The following is a 22,433-nucleotide window of genomic DNA, read 5'->3' on the forward strand; positions in this document are numbered from 1 at the left end:
AACACTCTTAATAGAATAAGAATAAGTTTTATTATTTATTATTTTTGCAGTAAGTTATTATAATTATGGCTGTAAAATTCTTAATTGTGATCATTGATGTAAACACACAAATAATATAAAGTTGATAAATAAAAAGTTTATAATTAAATTAAATTAAGTCAATAATTATAAAAAATAAAATGATACGCTTCATAATTTTCAATAACATTTTAAACTTTAAATTATATATAATATTTAATTAATAGATAATCATTCGGCGGGAAATCAGCTTCGTGGACAGCACTATTACTAGACCCGAGGCACTAACGCGTTCTAACACCCTAACGCGACAAAAATACCAGAACCGAGCGGACATTTTTTATTTGTGGAGCGCGCAACAAGAACGAGAAAAGAAACCGAAACGGAAAGCAGGCAAAAAGAGCTGCTGCCAGTGTAGAATCGCAAAGCAAAGAAAGAAGCAAGTGCGTGTGTTTTTAAACCGAAACCGAGAAAATCGAGCCAGGTAAATTGCACTTTAAGTCATAAGATCAGAAAATAAAGGCGTTAATTTAAAAAAAAAAAAAATTAAACAAAAGCCAAGCAGACAGACGGCTTGCGTGTGTGTGTGCGTGAGTGGTGCTACTTTTGAAATTCTGTATACCCGCTCTGAATTTCGCGTTTGTTTCGAAGGAATTGTGATTAAAAAGGAGACAAATAGTTTTCGAAGAAAAGTTAGTAACTTGTTTAAAGAAATGCTAACTGTATTTGAGGCACAAGTGTTTGTAAAAGAGACGCCCGCCGACGCACACACACACAGGCAGGAAAAAGGACGCCATGAAAGGCGGCTTAGTGTGCGTGAACGGTGAAGAATGCTAGAAGCAAAGAGTAAAAGAGATCTTTAAATGAAGTTGTATGCATTTGAGTAGAAATTTCCTTGTCATAAACCCCGCCCCCGCAAAATACATCTTTCGAATTTTGCCACTTTGGAGAAGTTGCCTTTTTACAACATTTTTGGGTGTGCCGCCTTCAATGCGTCGGCGTTGCCACCACGTCGGCGTCCGCAGCAGCGGCGCAGGCAGCGACGGCGGCAGAGGCAAACACCATGCCGGTGTGGCTTTGTATCCGTTTCACTCTGTCTCTCCGGCTCAGTCGCACTCTCTCTCTCTCCTTTTTGTGCCTCGCCTTCCTTCGCCCTGCATGCTCTTCGCTCTGGTCCTTTGTGCCATCGCTTTGCCTTGACTTCTGGTTCATTGTCGTTGTCTCCTCTTTGTTTGCATTGTACGCCTGATTACACTTGCCAACATGTTTCTCATTCTCGGCCAAACATCCTTGTGCAAGGTGCACGCACATAGCGAGTGCCTACTGTGACTATTTGATCTTTGAATGTATTTCGTTCTGCCTTTCGTTCCCTTTTGCGTCTCAGTTTACTCAGATTATCGATACGAGGATCGTCTTTTTGTTTTTTCTACACTTTTGTTGCGAAAAACTGCGTCGCACTTTCTGCAGCGTCGGTTTGTCACTTCGTCCGTTCGTCAGTCCGTCACTCAGTCGTTCAATCGCAGACGGGCAGACAGCCACCGCCCTAACTGGCGTCGCCTACATGCCTTTGTGTGTGTGTGTATGTGCTTGCGTGCCTGGCGTAGTGTGCCTGTGTGCGTGTCTCGCTGCATGTGTGAGTCCTTTACGAATGAAGTGGGTGGGCATAGGCCGAGGAGGAAGAAGCAGAAGCGCAATCACAAGATTTTCGATTGTCAACTGCAATTTATATTGCAGCTAAGGGAATTTTATGAACTACTTGCAACATGGAATGCTAATTCGTTTAACGACTTAAAAAATATATGCATGTAATTAAGATACATTAATTTGAAAAGACTAAAAGTGATTGAATTTCCTAGGTTTGTAAACGCATTTAAGAACAAAACTACGTTTGGCAAATTTAATTGCATGATTGGTGTAGTGAAATCGGCTATTCTGAAATTAATTTTCTTCTTTTGTTCTAACCTGACCCACAATATTCCATTAATTATATTTGCCAGTGACCCAGTTTAGGCATCAGAACTGAAAAAAAGATTCAAAATCGTATTAATTCGATTTGAATATTTGATAGGAATGGAACATGCCTTTTAAATTTCCCCCACTCCCGAAATTACAGCAAATTGAATTATTTCCCTGCGATTTCAGTTAGCGGTCGGCAACCGAAGTATCTTTCAAATTAGTTCATTGTTAAGGAGGGAGGGGGGCGCCTCATAGAAGTTGTGGCGGGTTTTCCTTGAAGTCGGCTCGAATTTCGTGTACATATTTGCCAGTCGTTCACTGGGGAGGAGTATAATGCTTTTTGCTCTCGCCTTTATTGGCGAATTTGTCAACGTTTGCTCAAACTCGAGTAAACATTGCATTGCGATACGGCGGGGAGGGACCGGGGACAAACATACCGTTTCCTCAAGTGCGATTCGCGGTTAACCTGCTAAGCTCGATCGCACAATTGGCCTTAAAGCTGTCGATTGGGGTCTTTAGCTGCGAATTATTCGGAAATAAACAGAAATCTTTTCCGGAATTCCAATACAACCTTAAGAGCGCAGAACAATTTATGGAGGTTCACATACATATGGTTATAGAATTTGTTGGGAAAGTAGGTGGCAAAGCAGCATGTATGAAACATATTTTTGGATATGTACCAACGCATGTACAGTTTATAACTTGATTCTAGGAACAGGGCTTATGTTTATTAACATAGTAATTAGGTATCAATAGTGATTTAGCTACTTCCTGGAATGAGTGAAAGTAGACATTGTGACTTTGAAAGTAACCGATCCGATCTAATGGTTCGCAGAACGGAGACGTAGGTCTGCCAGGGCATTTGTGCTAAACATACGAAGCTCAAAGTCCAAAGCTCAATTGGGGAGCATGGGTTACGTATATGGGTGTGTGTAAGCCAAAGTGTTGAAAGGTCCCTTGTCACCGCTGCCATACATCCGTATCTATATTGTGGGCACAAAAGGCGAGCGAATTTCTCATTTCATATGCAAACATCTGTGTGAAAGATGTTCGAAGGCTGGCCGTTGTGGCTGTGCTGCGAGTGGAAAACGTTTGCAGATTGAGCAGATTTTCATTTCGCGTTTTCTTCTCGAATAACTCGAGTGATATATGTAGCCCTCAGTTCGACCACTTGAGGCCACTAATTCCCCAGGAATTCGGTATGGTTCAGGCATACTATCATAATTGCTGGGGCGCACATTATTTGTGGTGTGGCTGTTGTTGGTTTTAGGAGGCACTTGGCGTGCCGAATAGGCATTGTATAAATGCCAAATCAACAAAAATGTGGAAAATAGAAAAATATGTGTAGTCCGCACTAAAATCAATCGCAGTAGGCCCCAGAAACCAAAATAAACAAGGCGAAGATAAGCACCTCCAATGCGATCCGATCTCCATCATTTCCCCCACTCACCCGATCATGATTTTTATTCAAATTCAAGCTTTTGGTGGCGTTCGATTTCGTTGTTGCGGTTTTCTGATTTGTCATTTTTGCGCTCCTTATCAAAGCCGCTATTTGTTCCCAGTCGGCGAAGGTACAGTAATCGAAACAAGTAAGAAAACATCTAGTATCAATTGTTTCACAAATTACAAACTATCTCATCTGTATATGTGGCGGCCAGTGTGAATTTACATGGTAATACTATGTATGTTTAATTTTATATTAATGTATGTTTGTAATTTCTCTGTACGCAATTTCCGAAACAGATTGGATTGAATCTATTGGATATGATCGCAGTTTTATGGGAACCACTTCCAACAGGAGTCAGTTCCATTAACCCCGCGACCACAGCAGAGATTTATCTTAAATTGGAGTGGAGTACCCCCACGAAATGCAAGCCCATTCCCCGATACACAATTACTTTCCCATTCGAGGGCGATAATTAAATCACAATACAAGAGTCCCGTTGACTGTTACACCACATATTTTGGTATTTCGGTGATTCTTCACGCCTTCTCTTTCTTTTAGTTTTGTCTCTGTGTGTGTGCGAGTGTGAGGCTCCCCCTTGCATATTGTTTATTCCCGCTGCCTGCGCTTGCCTCTGTTTTTGTTGCTTTTGCTGTTGCATGTGGGGTCATTGTGTGAATGGCAGCAAAATAAAGCAATAAAGCATACGCATCGACGCCGCCAAGGCTCATTAGTTTGTTATTGACTAAGGAGTGAGAAGAGGAAGAAGAATCAGATGGAAAATGGCCAGGGGGTTATGGTGGGGTAGGGTAAGTGAGAGGTGGAGTGGCACCAGGAGCACGCCTTTATCTTTATCGGCAGCTGACGGTCAGTAAGTGTGTATGTGTGAGTATGCCCGCATTTCTTTGCTTCTATTTTTTTCGACTCCTCTGCTTCCGGCTGACGTCGCTGCCTCTGCCGGCGCTGACGTCGCAGTCTCTGCCGACTGCAAGAAAAGTTTCTGCTGCCATTGATCGCGACTCGCTCTCTCAGTCATCGTTTTTCGCTCGACTTTAACGGTTCTCGTGGGGTTTTAACTCCAGCCTGCACACACAAATAAAACAAGCTAAACGACGCGGAGTGCCAAACGACTAAACTATTACTCTCACTAGTTAATTGCACAGTTACCACAGTTAGTTTTCACCCAGTTAAGAGAGAGAGAGAAAGAGACCACCCGCGCGGTTGGCAAAAATAGTAAGTACCGGAAATTGAAGAATGAGGTAGAAAACGCAGCACCAAAGGGGTCTAATGAATTATGTATAAAATGAAAGAGGATCCGTTTACAACAGACACACTTCGAGTGCCCACTGTGAATTTCTAATCAGAAAAGCTGTGTGCCGCTGCTGCTCTTTGCGGAAAATGAATGCTAATTGGCCACGCTAGCTAACTTGTTGTTGTTACCACTTTTTAATACACAACTTACAACTGTCGCACGCCTCGGAGTTTTAATTAACCGCAACGATAGAGAGAGAGTGAGAACAGGAGACCGAGAGAATCAGCAAAGAGTTGAAGCAGCAGGAAAAGAGAAGAAAACCGAACCGGTTTCGTGGGCGCTCTGGTTCTTTTTTCAATGCTACTTTCCGCCGATTTACTTTGTCTTCGTTTTTATCCTTTTTTCACTGAGCAATGAAAAAGAAGGAGAAGCAGAAGAAGAAGAGGTGACTCTGCGTGGGCAGGCGACAAATTTATTGGCACTTATTCGCTTATTCCCGCTTTTCCGCCCTTTCTTGTCTATAACGAAAAAAAAAGGAAGCCAAGCTTTGAATATTCAAATATTTATTGTAATTATTTTCAACACCGGCCCACAGCGTAGTTGATTTAAGTGCGCGCTCATTTGATACCCTGTAATGGGTGAGTGGGGAGGGTATATTAGGTTGACGGAAAGGTGTAATAGGCTGAGAATAATTATAAAATTTAATATAAATTAAACAGAATATAGAAAATGAGCATACAACCAAAGTTGTTCAGTTTCCAGTTTGGATTCTATACTATAGAAGTCGTTCCCTATCATACAATTTAGAAAAGTTATCAAAATTAGATAACTACTTCAGACAGAGAAAGTTAATCAAATGGTGTTATCTATTCATATCTGCTTTAACTATGTATTTTATAGCATTGCCGTGGTTTTTTAAGACTTAACGCAAATAGATAACTTCCAACGGAATTGGAAAGTACAAAAAGAACTGTGCACTCATCTTCCATTAAAACCGTATCTCTTGCCTTGAAGTGTAATTTTCTTCGCTACAAAAACTTGGGTTCTTCCATCATTGCTACTTGTCTTCCAGATTACACATTGTTGAAATATTTTCAAGTACATACAGCCCCACGGCAGCATATTTCATATGCCATTTCGGGTTTTGCGCCTTGCAAAAGTTGTTGGTATATGTTTCTAGCCATCATACATACATACTTATATGTATGTAAATGGCAGAATATGAAGGAACGTTCGTACAAAGACATATCGGACGTTCTCAACGAGCTCATAAAATTTTACGGTTCTTGCTGATGATTTTATGCGTTTTGGACCTCATTATATTTCGTACATGTGTGTGATGCCGATTGTGTGGCGGTTTTGATAGTTTTTGAAAGGCAGGCCAAGAGGAAGAAGATATTTTCAAGTGCGTCTAATTTTACGATCGATGCCCCATACCCACAATGTGCCCCATTCTTTCTTCTTTCCATTCTTTGCATGTTTGCTTGTGTGTGGCAAAGTACGAGAATATCTTGAAGATATGATAAAAACCGGCTAGATAAGCCGGTCGTATCTGTATCTGCTGCCATGTTGTGAAAAACTTGACTGGAGCACGTCTCCACAATGTGTACACTCTGCAAGTTCTTATTTCGTGGGGCAGGTAATGTTTGCCAAGATCACCGAGACTGGCCAAACATGCCTAATTTCGGACTAAATGTTTCGCTAAAACATGGGTGGTACATATATTAATCACGTAGCACCCGGTCTTGGGGGTTTTTCTGTTAAAAGTCGCCCGCATTTAGTGAATCACTTGCTGATATGGTTTTTCTTTGTTTTCTTCCTACAAATGCTGCATTTATCAGTTGAAGTGCCGTGTGCCTGCACACTAAACCGCCCACTTCCCAATAGCAGCTAAAAAACGACTTCCTCTGGTCTTATCGTCATTACTAATAGAGCTATAGAAAAATAGGTTCCTGGGTACCGTTAACAATGATTCTATATTTTATTTTTGGCTATGTGAATGTATCCATATCAAATGTGATTGTAAAGACACACGAAACTGAAAAGGGGAGGGAGGTTGTCCGTTGTTCGCTTTCCGTACAGAACATTCCGAATTGACCGGAAATGATAATTGAAAAAAATATTTTCTCTTTTCTTTGGGTCTTGTCAACTTGTGCGTGTGATATGTGTGCAAGGGAGTGTGTGTACTTGCTACTAATTATGGAATGCATTCATTTTACGTATCGTATCATTTTCACACAACTCCACAACTCCAGTACAGCACTCTCGCCCAGCAACAAGGATTGTATCCGGTGGTTACTTGAGACACTCGTCTTGTTGTCAATGTTTTGATATAGTGGCCTGGCCCATTGCTCTTCTCGGTTTCGTTATTGCCTCCTGGTTCTTGCATATTTTTGGCTAGTGGTTTGGCTTTAAAAACCCAATTCGGGCTAAAAACACGAAAAATGTGGAATTGGACATGGGGTATTTGCATGTAAACTTGTTTTCCGGACGAAACAGTCAATTCATTTCATTTTTCTTTAGCTACTGCGATTATTGGAATTGATTTAGTATGAATTTTGCGTCTATTTATACGATTTGATAAGCGAAAATAGCACTTTGATTTTGTCTATAGATGTGATAATACAAAAATCAAACTATTAGTTTATATTTGAACTGAGTCTAGACTAAAAGTTTTTATTTTCTTTATTTTTTGTAATCTATGTATTCTGCAATCTTTGCTTTAAAATGCAAGTGATTATATACTCGTATTAAATTCAAACTGTAATACAATTTTCATGTATTTCTTCTCATTGACGAAAAGAAACGATAAGTGAAGTATTGTATAAATAACAACATTCTTATCATAGAAAGAATACATTTCATCCGCACGCTTTTTGGGAATCATAATCTTCATCTGCTCTTAGCTTGCCAATAAAATTGTATCCGCATTGTGGGTGTGGGTGTGTGTGCATATTTTTTGCGTGGGGGCCTCAACAAGAATGTTTCTTGATGACAATTAAAGTGGACTGCGACGGCACAATACAGTATACGCGCTCAATAAAGCCAAATGCTTCGCCTGATTGCTGCGGCTTAGGCGTGGCTTATCAGAGGCAGCGAAGGCAGCAATGCAACGAAAGTGCACTCTGCTTTCTTCTGCTGTTCCTTCCTCTCCGTCTTATTGTTCTCCCACTCGAAACTTGGGCCTACTTGAGCCTGATTGAGGGAAACTTTCCACTCAATTGAGAGGAGGATGGTTGGACGGACTGACGGAGGGACTGGACAGACGGTTGGATGGATGGATGTTTGATGTGTGTGAGCGATGCCATTAACGATCTCTCTTGATTAGTTTATAAAAGTTCAATTGCGCTGGTGCGCATGCACTCTTCTCTCAGACATTGTCCCTACCACAAATAGTGAAACTTTTCAATTTTAATTGCACAACAATGTACACATCATGATGCCACACTGCCACTGATCTTGGAGGGAGAGCAAATGGGTTTATTGGAATGGAGAACGGAGAATGGGAATGGGAATGGTGGCTCCGCGCCTGCGCTTTAACAAGCCAGCCCGGCATCTCCCAAACGCACACACATTAATTTGTTTGACCGGCCGGGCTGCTGGCCGGCCGGCTAGACATTCAGACGGTCACTCAGCCGGCACATTCCAGCACAATCAATTTAATTTACGTATCAAAACGTCTCATCGCTCCCTCGCGGGCAGGCGAGAATGAGACGGCCAGATGGATGGATAGCGTTGGGATGCGGCTGAACTGTCATCTTGACTATTTTTAGCTATATTCCAAAATCAGCTATCTATCAAATTCGCTGGTCAATATTTTAAAAATCGTTCTCCTGTAGTTTTGCGTTTCAATTTGTAAAGTTAGAGAAATAAGAGTGCATACATAGGGACTGTTTAATTAAGATATAATCCAGTATATTTTCTCAACGTTGTTTACCCATATTATTTAGCTGAGTTTCTTTCGTCAGCACTATTCGCAGAAGAATGCAGGAGCAGCAAAGTGATACACAACAGCTTGGAGTGTCAAAATTGATAGGCGGCTGCGTCCGAAAGGCAGGGGATGGGAACGAATTGAAGCTCACACTCACGCCTCTTTGTGCTGTTGCTTCTTTTATTTTATTTTCGAACACACTCCATTGTTGATAAATGCGCTTTTATTTATAGACTGCGGCTGCTGTTTTGTAAGCTGGGAGCTGTGCCCTGCGTTTTCCTTTGTCGTCCATCGGCTCGACAGCTCAAGGGGAATGGAACTAAATGAGGGGAGGGCGTGTGAAAGTGGGCGCCCATGTCAAAAGCCATGTCTAATTGAATTAAACTAATAAAAAACGAAGACACAAAGACCCCGAAAACTGTCGTTGTCGCCCATTAAGTAATTTTCATAGATTAGATATTTAGCCGGTCTTCCACCCTTGAAGTGACTTCACTCCATAACTTCAAACTCCCCGCCTCCTGAACCAATTTCAAAACTGCAGTGGTACTTTTCTAATTCTAGTTTTAGACATTCAATCAGAGTTAACTCTACAAAGCAAGACATTTTGCAATAATTGCGATATAAAGAAACATGTATTTAAAACAAAAAGTTCCAAAAACATGTTTCCCAATAGTTTTAGGCAAACGAATACGGCTTCAGAATACTCAAGTTCAAGTTTCTCTCTAAAAGGAAGTATTTTCGGGCTGAACTGGCAACGCCATGCATGTGTGTCCTACTGCATCGAATAAACGTTGGACCGCACTCAATTATTTTCACACGCCCCACCACAGGGGGTTGTGGGCAGAGGACGAGGATGGGGACGATGACGATGACGATAAAGGGGAAAAGAAAGGGGGCGAACAACAGTTGTTGCTAGGTTGGCATGGCAACGTGCAATGACCAGACCCGTTAATGTTATTATTGTTGTAGTTCCCTGCCAAATGCCGGCAACCCTCGCACTCTCGAGTCCTTTGGCTCTAACTCACGCTCTCTGCTCTCTCTTTGTCCTGCTCTCGATGTCCTTTTGCTGATGCGTCATGCGCGCCAGTTTACTTGCGCTTTTATGTTATTACCTTCTATGACCAAATTCAGTGGGCTCGTTGGGGGAGTATTCCGACATATTTCGGCCATTACTCATCCGGTTTGGATAGACATAGGCCAGGAATTAATAGCCTCATTCTTTGCCCATCGGATATGTGGCTCGCTCCGCTATCACTCCGATCGAAATACATAACCGAGGAGCTTCAGTTGGCCCGGTGTTGTATGGTATACGTAAGGTATTGTGTCGGGTTGTCTCGTATTAATTGCTGAGCGGGGTTCGTTGAACCTACAGAGTCTTGAAACTTGAGTTCTCTTTTCTTGTTACGTATTTAAATTGATATGATGTACTTGTGCCGAGTGCACGATTGTTTGCTTTCGGTGCAAATTTGAATCTTTTGGTTTTATTTCTAATGGGGATTCCAAAGCCTAAGGGGGTTTGAGGTTCTGATTATTTGTAGTACGAGTTATTGAAGAGCACCGGCATACTCATTCTATTCTTGTTATTTGGTATACATTTATATACCCTAATTGATAAAGTTATGACAAATTGCCCACACCTTTGTTTAGTTGACAACGCCCTTAGACATCAAAAGTGAGTCAAAGCTCTTCGCAGAAACTCCAATATCAGAACGTTTTAATTTGCACCTATCAGACGGGAATCATTCACTTCGTTAATGTTTTTTTGCTTCCTGCCTCGGCCACGTCTTGACTCACGTCAAACTAACTAGGCAATAATAAATTGAAGCTAATGAGTCACTGATGGATTCCCGGAGAATTCTTAATTTGCATATGGCGCTCCACGTGCCGGTGGTGCGTGTGTATGTCTGTAAAAAGTGGAAGTGGAATTGGATTGTGGGGCGAATATGCGGATGGGTCGGATGTGGGAGGCTGTTGATTCACCGGGTCTGATAAAGCTGTCGGAACAGCTGCTCTTTTAGCCTTTGTTGTCTGTGTGGGTCGGGTTTGGTGTGTGTTTGCCGCCATTTTTTAGCGGCACACACCTTCCCCGTTTTATTTCCCACTTACAACCCCTAAAAATGCAAAAACTTCTTGCTGAGCCACCTCTTACCGCCCAAAAATGTTGGTTCTTTGCTACGGTTTCTGTTTCATTCACTCTGGCAAAAATGTTGTGTTTGTAATTCGATTTTGGTTGAACATGACGCATTGCATGCTAAAAACCCTCCTCCCCTTTTCTCTTTTCTTTGCTTTTGTGTCCATTTCGTTGTTTCATATAAACTTCCCAGTAAAAAGAAAAACATTCAAGTGTCGATGAATCATGTGAGGCGCTGAAATTGTTTACGATTACTGATGTCTGGTTGGGCCGTTGCAGTATTAATTGTGTAATTGGAGACGACAGTAGACATTTGATTGCAATTATAATTAATAATTTGCAGAACATTCTTCTCCAGAATTTGGGTAACTTAGTAAATAAACTCATTGCCAAAATTATTTCTAAATATTGCTTTAAGAAACATTTCACATTTATAAAATAATTATATTAATGTAGTAAATACACATCGCAATTGTTTTCTTCATGGGGTCTAGCTTATTTGATAAGCCCTAAGTGTTGGACACAATCGACAATCCTTAATGAGGTCATCGAATTGCATTGAACGATCTAGAGTGCGTCTCAGTGAAAATGTCAATCACAAAAAATAGAAGAAACACTCTAAAAATAAAAAGTGCCGCCGTACTTGTGCCATTTCCCACTCTACAATGTTTCACATTTAAACTAATGACTCACTTCATCTGCTTTCAGTTTACACTAGCGACTAACGGAGGATCTACAGGAAAAAATGGGTAAAACTCAGAGCAAGCGTTCAATCGACATCACCACCGATCCCAAGAAGGTCGGAGAGGGCGATGAGGTCGCCGGCAAGGTGGAGAAAATCGATGTGGACCAGAAGACGGACGCGCCGGCTGTGAATGGAGATGCTGCCACGCCCAAAGAGGGCGGTGATGAAGCGGCGGCGGTAGAGGTAAGCAAATCATATTTTCAAATGTGTACGGGTCATGACTGATGTATCATTTGCCTTGATAGAAAAAGGAAACTGAGGAACATTCTGAAAATGACAAAGATCTGACCACCGAAAAGAATGCAGTCGCTGAGGGTGGCGATGCGGCCGCTGAAACGGCAAAGGGCGAGGAGGGATCGCCCAAGGAGGCTGCTGCAGGTGAGGATATCACTCCGCTGGCAGACGAAAGCATCAAGTCCAAGTCCAAGAAGGACAAGGTCAAGAAGAAGTGGTCCTTCCGAAGCATCTCCTTTGGCAAGAAGGACAAACAGAAACCGGCCAAGTCGGAGGAGGCTACGTCCCCCACCTCTGGCACAACGTCGCCCACGACGGCCGAGGCAGAGGCTGCTCCATCTGCAGATGCGGCTCCCGCAGAACCATCGGTCGTTACAAATGGCGAGCCTGAAAAGCCAGCTGAGGTAAGTCGACAGTCTATGTAGTGCAAGAGGAATTTATTTAACATATCTTAATATTATCAGACGGCCACTGCCACCAGCGAGCCGGCGTCCAAGGATGAGAAGCCCGCCGAGAACGGATCAGCGACCGAACAGGAGAAACAGGCCAACGGAGAAGCCGAAAAGGAGGCGCCAGCCCCTTCCACAGTTGAGGAAGCGGCGAAGCCCAAGCCCGCCGAGGAACCAGCCACAGCCACTGCCACCGAGTCGAACACCACTGCCACCGAAGAAGTACCCGTGAAAGAGAGCCAGCCAGAGCCTAAAGTGGTCACCAACGGACATGGGGACGGCGAGGCGCTGACCAACGGATCAAGCAACGGACTGGCCGAGTCCCCAGTGACCGAGACAGCACCTGTCGCTGACAACATTCCGAGCAACGTTGATGACGAGCAGCCTCACCAGAACGGCACCAATGGCACCACCACGCCCCCACCCACTCCTGTGGCCACGGAGATCGAGAAAGGACAGCAAATTGAGGTAAACAACCACACAAGAACTGACAGCACCACACAACACAACAGCAAAAACCACACTGTAAATACAAGTACAACAACAACAAAAACAACTGAAATCACAGAGAACACTGCACTAAAAACTATAAGTACAGAAACAGAAAGAACTTGCACAAGCACTGTGACCGAGACCGTTGTAGCAGCCGCAGAGTTAGTTCAGACCCAAACAATCCTAACCAAAACAACCAACACGATCCTTCCCACCTCCCACACGCAGGCCAGCAGTGAAGTGATTGAAACAGTAACCCCCAGCCAAGCGGAAGAGGAAGTTGTGGCAGCAATCATCAAGGCGGTTAGCAGCGAACTTGAAGCCGAAACGGAGATTGAGTCGGAGGCCGAGGGATTCGTGGTTGTTGCTTCTGTGTCCACCGAAGTCGAAGTCCCCGTTTCTATTTCCCCCGTTGAACCTGTGGCTGAGGTGTCCCAAGTTGAAACTGAACCGGTGGTCGAAATTCCCGAAGTTGAAGCTAAGTCCGTAGCCGAAGTGTATAAAGCTGAATCTGAATTCGTACCAGAAGTTTCTGAAGTGAAAACTGAACAGGTGGTCGAAGTTCCCGAAGTTGAATCCGAATCCGTTACAGTGGAGACGAGAAGCAGCAGTCCGCCACCTCCATTGCCCAAATCCCCGCCTCCGTCTCGTGTCTCCGCATTTGTGCTGTCCGAGGATGTTATCGAGGAGCAGCTTACCCCGAAGGTCCCTGAAGTAAACGAAATAAAGCCCGATGAGATCGAGCAGCAGGCTATCAGTATGGTGGCTGAAATCACCGAACAGGCAGCAGAAATCGTCACCGAAAAAGAGAAACAAGAGGAGGAGGCCAAGGCGGATTTTGTTCCCGAAACAGTTAAGGTTGAAGTGGAGGAATCCATCTCCACTGTTGAAGATAAGGAAGATTTACCAGTTCACAACGATGAAGTAGCGGCTCCCTCTCCTACTGCTGATGAGGTGCAGAAACTTATTGAGGATGAAGCTACACCCGACAAAGAAGATTTTTTCCCAGTTCCAGCTTCCATTGATCCTGCCAACTTAAGCGATGATGTTGCTGTTACAGAATCTGTAGATTTTGAAGTCCAGAAAGAATCGGTTACCATTAGCTTCAACGTTGCTGAGTCCTCTTCAGTCTCCGACGACCAGGCGGTAATCGAAAATCAGGATGAAATCCTCCAAGAAGAGCTGAAAGCTGTTGAGGAAACCATCGAACAAGAGACATCAGACCAGCAAGTTATATCCGAGGATGCGCAAAGCGATAACGATAAGGAGAATGAAATTGACCTGGTTGAAAACATCATCAGCGATCTGGATGCCCCGATTACCAAAGCAGGTGGCGATATGCTGGTAGAGTTGGATGTAAGACCCACGGAACAGGAGGGCGAGAGCAACAACAAGGTGAATAACAACTGGCAGTGAGTCTTAAACTGCAAACTCAACTGTTCAAAACACATCGACTTCAACACACCATATTACCATTCTTGCATCTGCCGGTCCATTTGGTGGGCATGGAGTTATGGGCGTGCTTCTTCTGCTTTCTCCACTCTGTGTGTGTTTCTCATTCAAATGGCATCAGATATTCTGCTGCTGGTAGCGCGCTTGTTGCCGTAGTTAATACGTAGTTCGTTAGTGTTTGGTACATTGATTGATGTTGATTGAATTGCTCGGGGATTGCATGATTTTTTGGTGATAAAAAGCGAATGAAGTACGTAATACTAAACTGAGGATAGCGACTGCATTGTATTAACCGCAAGAAACCAAGCCCATAAACACAACTTAAACGCATTCATCCTAATCCTCCACACATGCACACCAAAATACAAATTTAGAAAACAGAAAATTACTCCCAACCCATCTACCGCTCTGTCCTAACTCAATATCTGTTTGGCTGTCGTAACTCTTGGCTATCACTAAAACCAAAGACCATAAATACACAACTGTACCTTAATGTTGAAAACACACACAAATCGCTTATTATTACATTCATTATTTTGTATACTATTTCGTTTTGTTCTTGCGCCGACGAATGCCTTGTCATTGTCGTGAACTTTCTTCCCCTTATTGTTGTTGTTGTGCTTTCAGTTTTTAATCTTTTTTTGCGACACAAAAAGCAAAATCCTTGACCAGATAAACAACTAATATTTTCCATTGTTTTTTCACAGGTGGATCTCGCCAAGGATCTGAAGGAGAAGAATGCCGCCGCGGCAGACGTTACAACACAGGAACAACTGCCCGTTACATGCGAATAATCCTACTCATAATTATTATATATAATATTACATATTATTAAAAACAAAACAACAAACGATACAAGCAACAAAAAAAGAACGCAACGTAAAACAACAAACAATTACAAGATAAACGAGATAAAAACAAAACAAAAAACAAGTAAAAATACATTTTTAAACATTTACATATTTTAAATAATTTTTGTACGAACTTCATATCCCTAATCCAAGATATACGCAAACAAAAAAGTCCGAGTTACACGTGACACCACTGCAACCACACCCCACTCAAACACCCACGCGCAGGCATCAATAGTTTTTTTATTGGTGCCTCTGAATTCCAGATTGGGATAACCCCCCAAAACACATCCATCACCCATCAAGCACACATCCACCACACATGCGCATACATACCATTCTCATATTGATGATCTTGATAGAGAAAGAATCAACAAATCATATACGATGAAAAGATGAAAGTGAGGAGAATTTTTTGAATAATTTCTACTATACATTTAACTGTAAGTTCGAAGAAATTTGTAAAGAATTTTTGGACGAAATATTGGATAAAATATATATTATAAAATATAAAACCCAAAAGCGTGCTTCACTCATATCCGCCGGCTGAAAAAAAAGAGAGATACGAAATACGATGAACCGCAGAAAGGAAACACTGTTTTGAATGTTTTAGTTCTGTTTCGAGTCGAGTCCCAATCCTCTTCTTTAATACACTACCAAAATAGTTTTTCTTTACAATATACACGATGTAACAGAGTGTTACAAAAATAATCACTTGTCCTGGTATTTGGAGTAAGCGCTAAGATTATGTTCTAAGTACGTTCTTAATATTTCGTAATGGTTAATTTAACGTAACAAAATGTTACTACAAACAAACTACAAAAGCTCCAACGAAAGCTTCAAAAGCGAAACAAACGATACTAAGAAATGATAAAGAAAAGCAAATACTAACTGTGCGTCTTTTGCAACTAAATAGAAAATCCTACTAAGTACACTAAATGTATTCAATAAATTAAAGCGTTAATTTTACGCTGCGCAACGTAAAGAAATATGGTCAACAAGAATTTGCCAATCAACAAAGAGGCTTATATAGGTGAAACCAAATTGTTTCCAAATCAAATCTAAATCCAGAGGAGCACCTCTCCTCTTCGAAGGTCCCTCAGCATCTGACAAAAAAGCGCTGCTTGTGCAGGTGTAGTTGCTGCTGCTTTCGGCGATAATCCGGCACGTTGCGGAGCATGAAAACGGCTGCGAAGAGCACGTAGAGCGAGGACAGCATGATGAGTACGGGAAAGGAGAAGACGATGTGTGCCATCCGGACCTTCCGCTGCGCTGTTGGGGGCGAGTAGATGTAATCACCTGCAACGATCAACGAGGTTATATGGTTACCGAGCATTGAGCACTAATAGATAGTTATCGTTAGTTGTGTATCTGTATGCCACAGAAATCCGTTCCAACCGAGACCATACAACATTGGAAGAGACTTCGGTAGCAAGCCTGATTACTTTGCTATGCAAGACCACCTACCATTCCAGCTCTTGTAGGCGCACCTTTCTCCATCGTAGTCGTTTACGCAGAGGCAGGAATGGAAGACTGTGTTGTTTACCATCGGATGCTGGAAGCAGTGGCCACCGTTCAGGCAAAAGCTAGTATTGTAAGCTTCGCTGCAGGGCAGCATCTGAATCTCTGTCTCCTTGTCGTTTGGGCTGGAAGTTGTGGAGCCTGGCGTACTGGACGAGCTTTGGTCAGGTGGCGGTTCTCCGGTGTGCGTAACTGTTTCGGGTGTTGTCACTGTCTCGGAATCGGTGATTGGTGTGCTGCTTTCGCTGCCCAACCAGGTGACAGTACTGGATCCGAGAACAACCCCATCCTGTTCAGGATCCGCAGCATTGAAGTCGTCTGCGTTTGGTAGTTGGCTGCCAGCGTCTGGACTGGTATCCGTATCAGGTTGCAGCTGGTCTGCCTCCTCCTGAGCGGAAGCCTCCAGTTGCTTGCGCTGCAGCTCCAGGCGATTGAGCAACTCAACCGCAGTCTCCTGGATCTGCTGCTGCAGCTCGTGCGCATGCTCGTGCATGTGGCTGTGCTGATGCTGCACAATTTTCAGCGTATGCTCTCGGAGAAGTAAGATCCGGCTCGAACAACAATCTGCAGGATACAGAGGCGTGTGATTACACAAAACGGACATTTCTACTGCATTAAAAAAATGTTCACAGATACAGATTAAACAACACTGTAAAATTTAAGTTGAAGTACAGAAAGCTTTTGCGCCAAATTTTGGAAATGCTGGTAAATAACTAAATGATAAATAATCAAAAAAGCAAAGTTCGGCCAATATGTTTCTTTATAAAATACATTATTTTTATCAAACCCAAAAATATCTTTAAAAGTAATTTACAAATCTATTATCTAAAGTTTACTTTAATCAGATTATACTTTTTTTCCCCCAATCGTCATTTAGGAAAGTTTGAATGAATGAGCATTAAAGATATAACAGAGTCAACCCTGCGTATATTTTATGTTTTGTTTTGGCTGTTTTTCATTTTTTCGACGCTAAATATAGCTATTTTTGTAAGAGAACCTGGCAATACTGGCCGTAGTATTCTAAATATCTAAAAATCAGGTGGGATTATGTACTTACCTGTGACGGCGACAATTGTTGAGAGCACGAAAATTACTTTGAAAATCCGAGTAAATGGGATTTGCATCATTGGAAAACGCTTGATGGCGCTCCGAAAAATATTGGGGGGTGGACCGATTGTCCACCACTAGGAAAACTGAGTCAATGAAGGGGTCTAAACGATCGAGGGATCGAGCGGCGTGCTGGCCGCAAATGCAATTTGGCGTCGCAACAGAAGCTGAAACATACTACACACTTGCATCTCCTTGTGGATTTTACTGCAAAATAAAAATAGAACATTTTAGCGCCTCCACATTTTCTGTCGCACGAACGCACACACACGAAAAAAATACAGCATTTAAAATTGGTGATCCAAAAGCTTTTTATAGATTATGTTAGACGTACTGGAGCTGCTGTATCGCCTGTGGAAGGCTTCGACATTATAATTATTATAATGACTCGTGAATCATTTTATATATCGGGCAAGTAATTAATTAGTTAATCTAAAGAGCAGCAAGCGCGGGAAGCGGGCTCTTGTCTGCTCCACTTTGATTTTAGGTGTTGTTGCGCGCACGTCGGAAAAGAGACTGGGGAAAACAGAGCCAGAGAAACAGATGGACCCCATCCCTACATTGGCATTGGCATGCGCCATGAATGAAATCGATCGGTGAGCGGGGAGAAAGAAGAGAGCGCCTCCAAAGAGAGATGCGATTGCGACCGATAATTGTCAAAGAATCATATGGATATGCTAAGAGCAGCAAGACCGCCCATGAACAGTTATTCAATTCGCTAACGGAAATACTCACTGCATACTTCTGGGGCACGATATACATACGGACAAATGTGAAATTTTAGATTCTCAGTTAGACATAAGCAGGACTTCTTCGAGTTTGTTTAAATAGACAAGTTTCAACTGCGACCACTCATCACTTAACTTTTTCTAAAATATTGTTAGGGTGTTTTGACTCCAACCAATGATACTTAAAAACGCAGTATTCCTTTTTTAGGCATTAATTTAGTTAATTTATTGCTTAGATTTATGCTTATCAACGAGTACAAGACTCTAATTTGATATCAACTAATATCCCAGTAGAATTTGAACTATTACGCGCACTTGATAAAAAATAAATTCAAAACAATGGCAACTGTACATTAGATTTGTGGTTCCAGCGGAGCAACGCCCAAGTGACTGTTTCCCAGGAAATCCAGTTCGGCACACTGACTGATGACGCGGCCGATGTCCTGAGGTTGGAGAAACAACGGAGCATTGGCCGCCGCCGGTGGCAACTGTTCCAAAGTCTCCTGTTGCAGCTTCGCCGCCAAGGAGCGGCGAACCAATCTCTCCACAAAAGTGCACAGCACTTGTCCGAGCATCGAGAGGGCCAGTGGTTGGGAGATGCCAGGCGGAGATTCCTCCGGTTCCAGTGTGATATTAATGTCCTTGCACATTTCCTGGACCAGCTGCAAGGCCGAATCCAAGTGCTTCGGCGGAGGTAGATAAAGTAGTTGACGATTGTTCATCATTTTTAAGTTAGTTTCCTTGGGTGCTTGCGCGTGGGGCTTGTCCACACCCAGAACATCGATGAACTCCTTATCCCGCATCTTTTGATCATTCCCAAGCAGACGTTCGGATTGCTTGGTTATCCAAGCTTCCAGCCGAGTGCCGGAACTGAGACTGCTGTAGGCCGATAGTTGCGGTTGAGGCTCGCCCTTGAGTTGCGCCTGAACCCGCTGAGCCAGTTGCTCCTCGTCGCCCAGTTTTTGTTTTCTCCTCTGCACGCCAGGTAAAACATCTTTGAGAGGTGGCGTATAACCATGAACCCTGGCGAACGCCAATATCTCCCGTAAACTCCAGTAGTGTTCCTTCCCACTATTATTAAGCTGTTGCAGCTTGTGGTGCTGCATCAGACAGCGACGAAGGAGACGTGCCCGCAAGTACTCAAAGCAACGTTGTTTCAGAGCAGTTTGCTTGTGGAACGAGTCGAGGGTTTTACATGTAAAAGGGTACTCCTTCTGCTGATCAATCCCTGTAAGCGGCAGGCGGCGCAGCAGGAACTCCACAGCACTGCGCATGTTTCGGAATTGGGCACTTCTAAAGATAAGCTCCAGCCTTCGGGGTCGCGATTGTAAGTAAGTGTCTACCATTGGAGGCAACAGCATTGGCTTTTCCTCCACCTCGCCGCTCATGTTGGCGTACCCATGATCGTGCTGCATGCATTGCAGCACATGCCATCGCGTTTCTGACGGTGGCTTAAGAAGACTCAATTGTGGTTTCAGCAAAGATTGCTGCTTCGCAGCCTGCTTAAGCTTCCGTTGCAAGGGATCGATAATGTACAGCTTTCCTGCTCTCTGAAACACGACATTCTTCTTGCCCTGGTGATGGCCATTGGGCACAGGCTTTATTGGAGGCCGATCCGGCGAGTATTCCTGCCACGCTCTCTGGGGAGATGCCGGTGGATAGTGCATCACTGGCGAAAACTCCTGCCGCTGCCTTTCTGACAAGGATTCCTGCCTAGGACTTCTTCCGTTTACTGGTAGATAGACCACAGAAGGTTTAGAAGCGCTGACCGGAGCCGCATTTAACCGAAGCTGAGGCGTTGGCCTGGGAGGCGTTGATGGAGTAGGCAGCTGCTTTCTGGGACTGTAGCTTAACTTCAGGGGCTCCGAAAACAGAACCGTTGGTTCAATTTTTTCAATGTCGTCGCTGAGATCAATTTTGTTGATGCCAGCAAACAGATTGTCATCCAGTTCCTCCTTATTTTGAGTGATGGAAATGGTGCGCGGTTTGCAAGACTCTCCAGAAAAAGCGAAAATAGAAGGCTCTAAAAGATGCGGTGCAGCTAAATGCGGATCAGAAACTGCAGTCTGCTGTTCGGGGGTAGGAGGAGGTTTAACACTATTATGTTTCGCTCTTAGCCATATTTCCACAGTAGTCTCTGCACCCATAGTGTGCAGGCCACACATTGTTTTATCCAGCACCACTGTGTGCATCAGTTGCACGGGCTTCTGCTGCAAGTGCTCTTGGAAGAATAACTGGATGCGCATCGGAAACTCGCCCCAACCATGTCGGTTGAGCTGAAAGGGAGGATGGTGCACGTCCACAATGTCGTTTGGTCGGTATGACGGATGTAGATGGAAGCGCACCTATAAAGGCCAAGAACACATTGTATCACTGTGTACTTTTTTTTTGGAAATCACTTACCTTTTTAATGTACTTTTCCAGAGGCTCAGGTAAATCCTTGCCTTGCACATAGACCAACCACTTGTAGGTCAAAGCTTGCCCACCTGTGGCATTCTCTCGAGAGCCGTCGCCAATGTACTTAGAGGTATTTCCCACCACAAAATTGAACTTGTTCTTGTTATTAAGCCGCGAGGCGTTAAGCTCCAATTGTTTTTCATGTGCCTGCCGGCTGGTGCACGGCTGCTCGTCCTCCAACTTAACGGAAATGGGAGGTTCCTGCACTGGCTGATCCTTGGTGTCCTTGGAGTGATCGGTTACGATGCCTTGCTCCTTGATCTTCTGCTGTCGCCTTCGTTCCGCACGACGATGAGCCGGATTCCTTAGTCTTATGGTTTCTTTGGCCAAGGTGGCCGCCGTGCGCTCTGGCAAATGATTCTGGATGGGAACAGGGCGCTTGCCAACGATTTTTTTGATGGCTGGATGCAGTGGCAGCTGCGGTGCGGATATGTCGTCCCCAAAAAGGCTGTCGCCACGGACCTTGGCAACGTCGGCACCAGTGAGGGGGACCTGTTGCTTTCGGTAGTATTCGCTGACCACCTGATAGCGTAGTCTGTCCAACATTTGTCTTCCTTGCAACAGTCGTCGGTCGATCTCGGCCAACTGCTCGACCTTTTGAGTGATTTCGCGCTGGAACTCCAGCCGGAGGAGCTCCCGGATGCGCTGAAATTTGTCAGACGAAGTTGGCATCTCCTCCGCCTCTTCCGTCTTTGCCCGTTTTCCCTGAACGTGCGACTCGGCCACCAGACAGGTTTCTTCCTCATCCTGGCTAGAAACTTCTGTTTGCTGATAATCTGGATCGTGGTACTCGCTGTGCCTGCGTTTTTTTGGCGGCGTCGCCTGTTGCTGGTCCATGTGCGTGGTAGCTGGCTCACGCACAGGACTCGTATCACGCGAGTTCGAAGGGGAACAGCTTTAAGTTGGGCCCGAACCGCTCCGTGCACATTTATGCCGGGGTAATTGGCTGTTATTTATAAAAATGTGTAAACAATTGATGCGAACGAGGCGGCGCAAACAGAATTGAGTGGGGGAGTTGCCACATCGCGGATGTAGATGCGTGCACGCTGGCCTTGTCCAACACTGGCCTGCCAGCTGTTTACTCTTTACGCGGGAAGCATAGACGCCTAAACTCAACGGGAAATCAGCAATAACCACGAAATAAACGCAGATAAGCCAGAGCAAAATGGTCGAACGCATCGAGGATCTTAACCTGCCGAACGCCGTGATTGGCCGGCTCATCAAGGAAGCACTGCCGGAGTCAGCCAGCGTCAGCAAGGAAGCGCGAGCAGCGATCGCCCGAGCGGCATCTGTGTTTGCCATCTTTGTGACATCCTCGTCGACGGCTTTGGCCCACAAGCAGAACCACAAGACCATCACGGCCAAGGATATTCTACAGACCCTCACCGAGCTGGACTTCGAGAGCTTTGTGCCCTCCCTGACGCAGGATCTGGAGGTCTATCGCAAAATGGTCAAGGACAAAAAGGAGAGCAAGGCCAGCAAGAAGGACTCCAGCACCACCGAAAATGCCAACGCCATTGCCACAGCAGCCGCGGAGGTAGCTGCCGAGTGATGACGGATCAATTATCCTTCTTAGTCCTTAAGAACAAAGCTAGTATTAAGCATAAGCAAATAACATTAAATATAAGCAGTATCTAAGTACGTCACTTGTGTTTTCTCGCTTTC

General features: G+C 44.0%; 4 protein-coding genes across 9 annotated transcripts; 2 read left to right on the top strand and 2 right to left on the bottom strand.

Annotated features, from left to right (window-relative positions):
- Nucleotides 1-312: 312 nt before the first annotated feature.
- On the top strand, nt 313-15,477 carry LOC6540696 (enolase-phosphatase E1). 5 transcript variants are annotated; one of them, XM_001970273.3, is made up of 6 exons: nt 316-502; nt 11,441-11,660; nt 11,723-12,115; nt 12,176-12,628; nt 12,881-14,047; nt 14,812-15,477. In XM_001970273.3, exons 2-6 carry the CDS (start codon nt 11,478-11,480, stop codon nt 14,896-14,898), a joined length of 2,283 nt encoding a protein of 760 aa, XP_001970309.1. In that variant the 5' UTR covers nt 316-502; nt 11,441-11,477; the 3' UTR covers nt 14,899-15,477. The 5 variants fall into 5 exon arrangements, with proteins under 5 accessions (XP_015014543.1, XP_001970309.1, XP_015014544.1 ...); XM_015159057.2 differs by having other exon boundaries at nt 313-502; nt 12,176-14,047; XM_015159058.2 differs by lacking the exon at nt 12,881-14,047 and having other exon boundaries at nt 326-502.
- A 464-nt stretch (nt 15,478-15,941) lies between these two features.
- Nucleotides 15,942-18,125, bottom strand: LOC6540635 (protein gurken). Of its 2 annotated transcripts, none has more exons than XM_001970274.3 (4): nt 17,918-18,125; nt 17,534-17,790; nt 16,423-17,040; nt 15,942-16,254 (listed from the first exon to the last, which is right to left on the bottom strand). In XM_001970274.3, the coding sequence occupies exons 2-4, from the start codon at nt 17,601-17,603 to the stop codon at nt 16,055-16,057; spliced, it is 888 nt and encodes a 295-aa protein (XP_001970310.1). In that variant the 5' UTR covers nt 17,604-17,790; nt 17,918-18,125; the 3' UTR covers nt 15,942-16,054. The 2 variants fall into 2 exon arrangements, with proteins under 2 accessions (XP_001970310.1, XP_026835230.1); XM_026979429.1 differs by having other exon boundaries at nt 17,853-18,125.
- A 399-nt stretch (nt 18,126-18,524) lies between these two features.
- LOC6540679 (YEATS domain-containing protein 2) lies at nt 18,525-21,795 on the bottom strand. Its single transcript, XM_001970275.3, has 2 exons — nt 20,715-21,795; nt 18,525-20,656 (listed from the first exon to the last, which is right to left on the bottom strand). Exons 1-2 carry the CDS (start codon nt 21,603-21,605, stop codon nt 18,665-18,667), a joined length of 2,883 nt encoding a protein of 960 aa, XP_001970311.1. The 5' UTR covers nt 21,606-21,795; the 3' UTR covers nt 18,525-18,664.
- A 19-nt stretch (nt 21,796-21,814) lies between these two features.
- Nucleotides 21,815-22,409, top strand: LOC6540680 (DNA polymerase epsilon subunit 3). The gene has a single exon (XM_001970276.3). The coding sequence runs from the start codon at nt 21,934-21,936 to the stop codon at nt 22,318-22,320; it is 387 nt and encodes a 128-aa protein (XP_001970312.1). The 5' UTR covers nt 21,815-21,933; the 3' UTR covers nt 22,321-22,409.
- The last annotated feature ends 24 nt before the right edge of the window (nt 22,410-22,433 follow it).

The sequence above is a fragment of the Drosophila erecta genome, unplaced genomic scaffold, assembly GCF_003286155.1.
Source record: "Drosophila erecta strain 14021-0224.00,06,07 unplaced genomic scaffold, DereRS2 tig00000055-arrow-pilon, whole genome shotgun sequence".
Taxonomy (NCBI): domain Eukaryota; kingdom Metazoa; phylum Arthropoda; class Insecta; order Diptera; family Drosophilidae; genus Drosophila; species Drosophila erecta.

Coding starts and splice junctions, on each gene's coding strand:
- LOC6540696 (XM_015159057.2), top strand. CDS start 11,478: ATGGGTAAAACTCAGAGCAAGCGTTCAATCGACATCACCACCGATCCC. Junction 11,661..11,722: donor ATGAAGCGGCGGCGGTAGAG/GTAAGCAAATCA, acceptor TTGCCTTGATAG/AAAAAGGAAACTGAGGAACA. Junction 14,048..14,811: donor AGGGCGAGAGCAACAACAAG/GTGAATAACAAC, acceptor GTTTTTTCACAG/GTGGATCTCGCCAAGGATCT.
- LOC6540635 (XM_001970274.3), bottom strand. CDS start 17,603: ATGATGCAAATCCCATTTACTCGGATTTTCAAAGTAATTTTCGTGCTC. Junction 17,041..17,533: donor AACAATTGTCGCCGTCACAG/GTAAGTACATAA, acceptor TGTATCCTGCAG/ATTGTTGTTCGAGCCGGATC. Junction 16,255..16,422: donor CGCCTACAAGAGCTGGAATG/GTAGGTGGTCTT, acceptor TGATCGTTGCAG/GTGATTACATCTACTCGCCC.
- LOC6540679 (XM_001970275.3), bottom strand. CDS start 21,605: ATGGACCAGCAACAGGCGACGCCGCCAAAAAAACGCAGGCACAGCGAG. Junction 20,657..20,714: donor TGGAAAAGTACATTAAAAAG/GTAAGTGATTTC, acceptor TGGCCTTTATAG/GTGCGCTTCCATCTACATCC.
- LOC6540680 (XM_001970276.3), top strand. CDS start 21,934: ATGGTCGAACGCATCGAGGATCTTAACCTGCCGAACGCCGTGATTGGC.